This window comes from Austrofundulus limnaeus, unplaced genomic scaffold, assembly GCF_001266775.1.
Source record: "Austrofundulus limnaeus strain Quisiro unplaced genomic scaffold, Austrofundulus_limnaeus-1.0 Scaffold1282, whole genome shotgun sequence".
NCBI lineage: Eukaryota > Metazoa > Chordata > Actinopteri > Cyprinodontiformes > Rivulidae > Austrofundulus > Austrofundulus limnaeus.
This window is the reverse complement of record NW_013953684.1, coordinates 54,304-64,156: the sequence shown is the minus strand read 5'-3', so window position 1 is coordinate 64,156 and position 9,853 is coordinate 54,304. Positions and strand designations below refer to the sequence as shown.

The window sequence follows — 9,853 nt, the reverse complement described above, 5'->3', positions numbered from 1 at the left end:
TATCAAAGTGAGGTCTTTGATGTAAAGTGAGGACCTCTTCAATGTCCTCACATTGTTTGCAGCTCTGCTGGGCTTTACTAGTTAGSTTTAATGGTTTTGGTTCAGRTTAGAGTTAGCTATAGACCAGTAATAGTTAGTTTTAGGGAAAATGTCTGGATTAGACATAAATATAGTTAATGGAAGTCAATACAAAGTCCTCAGTTTGGTGTGTGTGTGGGTGTGGGTGTGTGTGTGGGTATGTTTTTGCTACATCATGGAAACCATTTTCCAGAAAAATGCCACCTCGTGGGGACCAATGCCTGGTCCCCGAGGATAAGGATGCTAAATTCAGGTGGGGGGTTCGGTTTAGGACCAAGGTGTAAATTGAGTTTAGGTTAGCTTTAGGGTCCTGTGAGGTTAATTTTAGGGTAAATGGTCAGGGTTAGGCTATAAAATTACAAAAAAAAAAAGAATGGAAGTCAATCCACGGTCCCCACGGGGATATAAAAACAAACCTGTGTGTGAGGGAATGTGAGCCGGACGGGTTTTGGTTTCCTGTTTACCCTCGTTGCATTCCAAAGGAGAAATCGAGCAGCGTTTTTGTAAAAATAGAAGAGGTTTTACTCGGCGCGTGTGTTCAGTGGTCTTTCGTATTGATTTGAGGATCGATCTGTGGACGGCCCATGGCCTGCTTTAATTATCTCCAGACGCATGAGAACTAAAAACACCAACAGGTTCTGTGTGTTCTTTAGTCAGAAGTTAGATTTCTGACTCTCTGGCCTGAAAGGATTTGGTCTTGTGTGAAAATGACTTGCTCAAAGAAACGCTTGTCCTATTTTTTTGTACCGTGCATGTTTCAGGGAACTAACTATTAAAGATGACAAATCTAACACAAACTGGTTTTTATTCTAACAGTTAGGGGTGTAAGAAAATATCGATACACTGAAATATCGCGATATTTCATTTTGCGATACTGTATCGATGTTCTAAATCCCTGTATCGATTTTTAATTAAGGTTTAAAATGTCAACCTTCTTGCCACCATTCATTTTTATGTTGTAGTTCAGCCTCTGACCACTAGTTGGCAGCAGTGAGCCAGCCATTTGGCTCCTCTACCTCTTGAGTGCCAGAGAGTAAGGGTAGCATTAGCATTGTAAGTAAACATTAGCTTTTCTTTTTTTTTTTCAGTAAGAGGTTTTTATTTAATAGAATTTTTGGACAAAAAAATCGCAATATATCGCGATATATTGCCTTGCTTACAGTATCCCAATATATCGGGATATATCGTATCGTGACCCCTCTGTTATGATATGTATCGTATCGCCAAATTCTTGCCAATACATAGCCCTACTAACTGTACTTTTATGTTTGTTTGTTTTTCTCCCAGAGTAACCCCCCTCCCGATTCTCGCAGCTACTCGGTGGCGTCTCAAGGCAGCGGCAGCTCCCCCATGTCTCTGCGGCGGCCGAGCCAAAAYGCCAACTCTCTGTTCGGCTGGGCGCACGGCCACAAAGGCTCGTCGCTCTACTCCAGCAAGAGGTCCATGATGCCGGACCACCTGGTGGACGCCAGAGAGGTACAACACACCAGCGCTTCCATGTCATGGGACTTAAAACAAGCTCGATTTTCGGGCTCCAAAGTTTTTAACCTTTTTATTTAGAATGGCAGCGATCTAAATGTGACTATAAACTAACACTATGCTGATTTACAGAAGGTTCCATAAACTGTGAAAATCCAGTGTGAGTGCTGAATGACCTCACCAACAGAGTTGCTTAAGCTAAAAGGAGCAGAATCTGCTGATGCAGATTTTAAAGTTGTTTTTTTAATGATTCTAAAGGTGAAAATAAATATCATAAAAACTCAAAGGTACAAAATAATCATCACAGCACCCTCTTCAACAAGCTGAATATTTTGCTGTATAAAAGGCTGGAAAAGCAGAAAGTGTGTGTGATCTGTTAGTGCTGTATAAACCTCCGTATATAATTTCTRCTCAATGTCTGTCAGATTTAGATGAATTATTGCCCTTTTTGTGTTTGTGGGCTGGCAGTAATGGTCATCTTGAATCAGGTTGACTCCAAAAGCGAATCAATTGTAGATGTGTCCTGTGGTTSATGAAATGTTTTGATAACAGACAGATCAAAATTGTGATGTAATGTAATGTGTAATAATGAAGTAGTTTCTATGAGTCATAAAGATTACAATAAGCCAACACTTCAGCTTGTTGGGCTGTAAATGTTTTAAGTGTAAACTAAAGAGATTAAAGCAATAAAATGATCTATCCATAGAGGGTCCACCAGGGGGCGCAGTTGTCTAAATATTACAGTCTCTCAGTTGTCTCAATTTAAAAAGGAAAACTGTTTTCTCCAACAGTAACCTGACAGCAGCTTTTAAAGCTAAGTTATTTTTATAAGCCTTTAGTTAAATTATCACCTCCACCAAATGGTATCTTTAGCATTTAGGACAAATTATATAAAACACTAAATCTAGAGCTGAGCAACTTTCAGAGACACTCTGATTTCAGGATGGCTGCCACAGCAAAACAATCTCAGCAAACACAAAAAAAATCGTTACAACTCATTCATTTTGACAGAGTTAAAACATGGAGTGGTAGTAACTGAGGGTCATCCTCAACACATGCTCTGAGTGCCAACTAATCGTTTCTGGGGTGCTGTTGGAGTCAGCTGTGTCCGTTAGCAAAATATTCCATGAAGGTAGGTCGGGTCCTTCGAAGAACTCAGCCCCTGCATTTGGACACAGCCTTTGAGTCAGTCCAGTTGAAGATGGCTGCCACACTAATGAGCTAATATGTACAGCGGGTAAAATAAGTATTGAACACGTCACCATTTTTCTYAGTAAATATATTACTAGAGGTGCTAATGACATGAAATTTTCACCAGATGTTGGYAACAACCCAAGTGATCCATACATACAAAGAAATCAAACCATAAATGTCCAGAAATGAAGTTATTTGTAATAATGTGGAATGGCGCAGGGAAAAAGTATTTAACACACTTACTGAAATTTATCTAATACTTTGTACAAAAGCCTTTGTTGTCAATGACAGCTTCAAGACGCCTCCTGTATGGAGAAACTAGTGGCATGCATTGCTCAGGTGTGATTTTGGCCCATTCTTCCACACAAACAGTCTTCAAATCTTGAAGGTTTCGTGGACCTCTTCTATGAACTCTGATCTTTAGTTCTTTCCATAGATTTTCTGTTGGATTCAGGTCAGGTGATTGGCTGGGCCATTCCAGCAGCTTTAGTTTCTTTCTCTGAAACCAACTGAGAGTTTCCTTGRCTTTGTGTTTGGGCTCATTGTCTTGCTGAAATGTCCAGCCACGTTTCATCTTCATCATCCTGGTAGATGGAAGCAGATTTYTATCAAGAATGTCTCTGTACATTTTTCCACTCATCCTTCCTTCAATTATTTGAAGTTTGCCAGTACCATATGCTGAAAAAYAGCCCCACACCATGATGTTCCCACCTCCAAACTTCACTGTTGGTATGGTGTTTTTGGGCTGATGTGCAGTGCCATTTGACCTCCAAACATGATGTGTATTCTGGCATCCAAACAGTTCAATGTTGGTCTCATCTGACCAGACTATATTCTCCCAGTATTACACAGGCTTGTTTAAATGTTGTGCAGCAAACTTTAAAGGAGCTTCAACATGCTGTTTCTTCARCAGTGGAGTCTTGCGTGGTGAGCGTGCATACAGGCCATGATGGTTCAGTGCATTACTTATTGTTTTCTTTGAAACAAACATACCTGCTAATTCCAGGTCTTTCTGAAGCTCTCCACAAGTGGTCCTTGGCTCTTGGACAACTCTTCTGATAATTCTTTTCACTCCTCTGTCAGAAATCTTGCGAGGAGCACCTGGTCGTGGTCGGTTTATGGTGAAATAATGTTCTTTCCACTTCTGAATTATGSCCCCAACAGTGCTCACTGGAACCTTCAGAAGTTTAGACATTCTTCTGTAACCGATGCCATCATTATGCTTTGCAACAATAAGGTTGTGAAGGTCTTGAGAGAGCTCTTTACTTTWACCCATCATCAGATGGTTCTTGTGTGATACCTGGCCATCATTTGGGACTGAACCAGCTGATATTAACTTGCACTGACAAGGGGCAGGCTTGCTTTCTAATTACTGAGAGAGTTCAGCTGGTGTCTTGKCTTTCCATGCCTTTTTACACCTCCCTTTCTTCATGTGTTCAATACTTTTTCCCTGTGCCATTCCACATTATTATAAATAACTTCATTTCTGGACATTTATGGTTTGATTTCTTTGTATGTATGGATCACTTGGGTTGTTACCGACATCTGGTGGAAATTTCATATCATTAGCACCTCTAGTAATATATTTACTGAGAAAAATGTTGACATGTTCAATACTTATTTTACCCGCTGTATATAGTTACACCTGAACCACTCCTACCAGGCTCTAAATGTACCCGATTCTGATTGTGTCCAGATGATGAGCCAGGCCCAGGGCCARCACAAAGACCTGATCCAGAGCATCGAGGGGCTGCCGGCGGCCCCGGGCCTCTCCCCCTTAGACCAGGACTTGTTGATGCTGAAGGCCACCTCAATGGCCACCATGAGCTGCCTGAACGAGTGCCTGCACATCCTGCACCTGCAGCAGGTGGCCAGGCAGAGGAACGCCCTGGGAGGTACGGCTTTGTTTTCTTGCTTTCTTTTAGGTTAACATTTAAACTTTGAGTTCCAAAAGTGAAACCAAAGCTTTTCTCAGCTGCTCTGAAACTAACCTCTGTGTTTCTACACAGCCTGGGTATAAGAATATGATTTTAGTGTTTTTCAGGTGTGGATCAATTAAACAAAAATCTAGTCAGTCAGGAGAAACATCAGTGTTCTGTTGCATTCTGAATATTAAAAAAATTACAATAGATGTTTCTCACTGACGTCTTCACCCTGTGTACTTATTTTACTGGTCGTGTCATGTTTGTGAGCTAGCATTTAGCTTGTAGCTATGAAACTAGTGTGAAAGAATCACAAAAGCTAGCTGTAAAAATAGAAAGAAAAAAACGATTGTTGAACAAGGCAGACAGGTGCCACCAGAACACACCACACTACTGTCATAAATCATGACACCAATAAAATAAAACAGTCAAACCGGCGCTGAGTTAATGTTTATTATCTTATGATGTCTGTCACAGATCCTACATGTGTGCGTTTATTTTGGAAGCAAGAGTGGGGGGACTGCACCGTATTCAGTACACTGGGGTTACCGCTGTGTAAATAATACTACTCTCTTCTGTTAGCATGCACATACAGGGGTTAGACATAGGGATGGGTACCTTTTGACATTTGAATCGATTCGCTTCCAATATCCAGTCCCTGGGAATCAGTACCGGTACTTAACAGTACCAGTTTTTGGGACTTTGAGTGTGTTGTTTTTTTAATGATAAACTTTTTTTTTTGCATATTTCTCAATATATAAAATTTTAATATCAAGACAACATCCAACTCTTTGTATTGTAACATCAGTTGTTTCTTTAAGGTGAAAACTCTTGAAAACAACAAGACTGTTTTGTCTTGTTGCACAAATTAAAATCCAGCTCCACGTGTTTCTATTGATGTCATTTCCCCGCAAGAAAAATTGTGTGATGGAGGTCCATGGAAGGCAAATAARTTTAAATCAAATAAACAAAAGAGGATGCAGTTAAAATAAATAAAAGTTATTCAAGCTACGTTTTGAACATCCAAAACGCTCCAGCACTTCCAAGTTAGCTGCTTGTGCTCCTTCAGGTCAGACGTGTTCGGACTGTTGGGAAGCGCCTGTTGTTTTCCTCTGCTGGTCTCTGTTTAATGGTGGATGAAATAAAGAAAGTGGCGGTACTTTATTTACTTTGAGCAAGTGAACGTCATGCTCACAAGATAGTTAATCCACCAGATAATTCAGAGGCGGCAGGCGGTCTGTTCGATGAGTTTCACTCCAGGAGCTGCAAGGCTTTCAAGCTACGTTCAGACTTGAACTCTGTTTACTGAACCAGCGGCTGCTGACGTCATTACGTTCTTGCGCAATGCTGCGTTCAGGACAAGCATGGAAAACTCACCACACTTACGCCAATACGGTCACAATGATGCGTTTAGGTACCGAAACATGGTACAGTTTGATGTTACGTGAATAGATACTCGGTAGTACCGACAGAATTCAGTCGGTACTTATAAAAGTATCGAATTCGGTACCCATCCCTAGTTAGACAATGAAACTGAAACACCTGTCATTTTATTGTTGGAGGTTTCATGGTTAAATTGGACCAGCCTGGTGGTCAATCTTCATTAATTGCACATTGCACCAGTAAGAGCAGAGTGTGAAGGTTCAATTAGCAGGGTAAGAGCACAGTTTGGCTCAAAATATAACAATGCACACAACATTATGGGTGACATACCAGAGTTCAAAAGAGGACAAATTGTTGGTGCACGTCTTGCTGGAGCATCTGTGACCAAGACAGCAAGTCTTTGTGATGTATCAAGAGCCACRGTATCCAGGGTAATGTCAGCATACCACCAAGAAGGACCAACCACATCCAACAGGATTAACTGTGGACRCAAGAGGAAGCTGTCTGAAAGGATGTTATGGTCTAAAACCAGGTGTTTCACTTTCATTGTCTCTAACTCCTGTATAGTACAATTTGATGACATGATCCGCAAGTCATTGCGTCACTTGAGAACCATCTAATGGAGTTTTAAAAGTATATTTAAAAATAAAATTACAATGATATTTTTAAGATCTGGTAGAAGAAGTATTCACGCTGCAATAAACCTGAACAATATTTCATCAGAAATGGAAATTTCTCACTTCAAACTGTAAATTGTTTGAGCTCCAAAACCTTYGGAAAGGAGAGTGATTTGCATGTGAGTTTACAGTGAATAACTAATTTTTAAAGGTTGGATAGTGACACAGTTCAGTTTGAGAAAGTTTTTTGACTGGTAACAGCTGTCTAGTTTCACTTTGTTTTTCAAAAACAACAAACTCCTTAAACTGCAGTGTTCAAGTGACAATAATCCTAACATTGGACAGTTTCTTTCCAAGATGCATTTAAAGTCAATGATATTCCTAGATTAAATTAAATTTCCCTACAAACAGTTAATTAGCTAATTAAAAAGGGTCGGGGGGTGGGGGGGAGCTGAAGTTGAAAAAGTTGAAATTTGGGTTTGGAAAAGTTCATAAATCTAAAATGAACACTGTAATCTAGGGATAAGCGGACAGTGGAATTATTCTGCATTATTGATAGGAAACTGTACCTTTTCTCACTGCCTGTCTGAAAGGTAATTAGATCTCAGATGGTTAAATATTTAACTGAAACACTTTTGAGGTCTGGCTTTGGCAGAAACTCAGCTTCAGACCGACAAACATACTGTAAAACTGGATCCGCGGCTATATTTCTTTTCTGGATCACTTAAAATGGTAAAAAGGTGTCCCCGTTCTTTTTTCTTTTTCTTTTTTTTCTCGAGCAGCAGATCTCGTTACTCGATGCATATTTCATCAGGGCCGACTCGCAGCAGCAGCCAGTCAGATTTAATCGTCCCATGACGCACAGGGTGAATTTGAATRAGGTCTGCCTCCCCTCTGCATGTGCTAAAAAGCAAGCGTGGGAAGATTTGACCAATCAGAGGAAGGGGGGCGGAGCCGGGGTATTCTGATACCTGTCCTGCTGGCAGGAGTTGGGTTACACCCTTTTTGGTTGAAGGAAGAGCCACCTGTTCGGCAGGTGGACCGTGGTCCCACTGTAGAGCCGAGTGTCAAGGGGGGGCCTCGGGAGGAGGAGGGGGGGTTAGAATCATGACTACCTCTGAACCTGATGATGTGCCCTCCTCTGCGTCCACAGCGGGGCCCACCATCGAGTGGCTGGAGCCCAAACTGCCCGACATCCTGAAGAACGGCGGCAGCTCCCTGGGCAGCTTCACGACGGGGGGAGAGGGCCTGTTGGAGGGGGAGCAGCTCGAGCTGAGCACCCCGGAGTCCTGCAGCTTCTCTGGGGTAAGAAAACAGAACTAAAGGAGCAGCTGCTTCCAACATGTCTGAAAGTTAGACTTTCCTTTTTTATGCATTTAAACGCTTAGAGTTTGTCCTTTTTAACTGACCTCCTTTCCTTGTGTCAGGAGCAGGAGGACATCGATCCAGAGGATGAGGTGGAGGACTTGTTTGAAGACAAAGAGGAAGACCTGGGCGCCGTGGAGGAGGAGCGAAGCGTCATCCTACACCTGCTGTCGCAGCTGAAGCTGGGCATGGATCTCACACGGGTAGGTGGAGTTCCACAGGCTGCAGAACCCTCACTGCACAACACTTCTGTGATTTCTGTTAGAGTGAAAAGTTTATTATCACATCTGAAGGTTGTCATGTAGAAACTCTTCTGTAACTTTATATTGTTAATATAATATTAAAATTCTTTAATGTCTGAAGGACTTTTCTTCTAAAAGAGGTTATTTTTTACCTGATTGTTGTTTGGACAATATTTCAGTTATTATTGCATGTGCATCTTGGAGTCCACCTTTATTCAAGATGGCCGCCACAGACAACTGACCCTTAAAAAATAGGCTACAACTCAGTCAGCTGTACAGATATTGAGCTAAATTTTGGTGTGGTAGTAGCTGGGGATCAAGTTTTGACCAGTACAGATTAAACCCATTCATTTATCAACAGGAAGTTTAAAACACTTTGGAGTCCATAGGGACTTGATAAAGTCCTATATAAGTTCAGACCATTTACCATTTCAAATAATTCTAGTCTAAAACTCCAGCATGAAAGGCTTTTAATCCTCCTACTGTTTTTTGTAACTAACTTTTAAAGAAAAATAGTCAAAGTGTACAAAATCTGCTTTAGATCAGGCTGAAGAAATCAAAACAAACCGACATCAGATTTTGATCATTCATGAAGTCATGTTTTGTAAACTGTWCAACTTATCTTCACAGCACAGCTTAAAAGATCCACACTGGGTTTTTTTTTGTATGTTTCACATGTGAGATTTTTATCATTATTACAGTGAGATTAAAAAAAAATGGCAGACAAATGACGCATGTTGACAAAATGAGCCACAGTGAAGAATTACAATTTTTCAAGTGTCAGTAATTCATTATTCATTTATTTATTTATTATTTTTCAAATTTGGCATTTTATCGCCTGGCACCAGGCTAGTTTTATACATGAGTGTTGGTTTGAAAACTATTTTACTGGTCTGGAGTGACGTCAGGGATATCAGCTCAAACTTCACAACAACACCAAACATTATAAGAAAGGATTTCCACACGCTACGACAGCCAGCAGAGGAAAATGTTCTTTCAAAGTCATTTTTAACAGCTACAAGACAATGGATTCATTAAAAAAACATAGCTGTTTTAAAAAAAKGAATTTAAMAGTAGATTAGGAAAATTATGGCATTTTGGTTACTCAGATTRTTAGATGCGTCTTTATGGTCTTATTTTTAGTCAAACCTCAATTACAACTAAAAATATATGTATTTTCACTTATTTGCATTGAAGCCTGTGCTCGCTCTGATTAAAGTTACCAGCATGGGTCACACTTTTGCTTTTACTGACCGAATTGACTTTTATCTAATAAAGTCTTTCTTAAGTTTATCAGACTTCAGTGAGTCGGAACAACAGCAGYTGAAATTCAGTTAAATTCAGTTGTATAAGTCACAACATACATCGTCTCAGGACACTGTACACAAAAATCATTCTAAGGAAGCCAGCAGAATCGATAAGGGCTGCAACTAACGATTATTTTAATAATCGATTAATCTGTTGATTTTTTTTTCGATTAATCGGCCAAATCGTTAAATCACTTGATTACATGAATATGAGTAAATATAAATTAATTTAATTCCTGTATAAATTAGGGATGCAAGTTATTGAT

At 40.3% G+C, this 9,853-nt stretch overlaps 1 protein-coding gene across 2 annotated transcripts in view; it reads left to right on the top strand.

Annotated features, from left to right (window-relative positions):
- Positions 1–1,365: 1,365 nt before the first annotated feature.
- osbpl11 (oxysterol binding protein-like 11) overlaps positions 1,366–9,853 on the top strand; it is a gene marked incomplete at its 5' end in the record, with an annotated part of 17,720 nt that continues 9,232 nt past the window's right edge. Inside the window, 4 exon segments of one of the 2 annotated variants that reach the window (XM_014031611.1) lie at positions 1,366–1,554; positions 4,448–4,646; positions 7,827–7,978; positions 8,107–8,241. In XM_014031611.1, coding sequence (XP_013887065.1) covers positions 1,366–1,554; positions 4,448–4,646; positions 7,827–7,978; positions 8,107–8,241 — 675 coding nt within the window. 2 annotated transcript variants of the gene reach the window in all.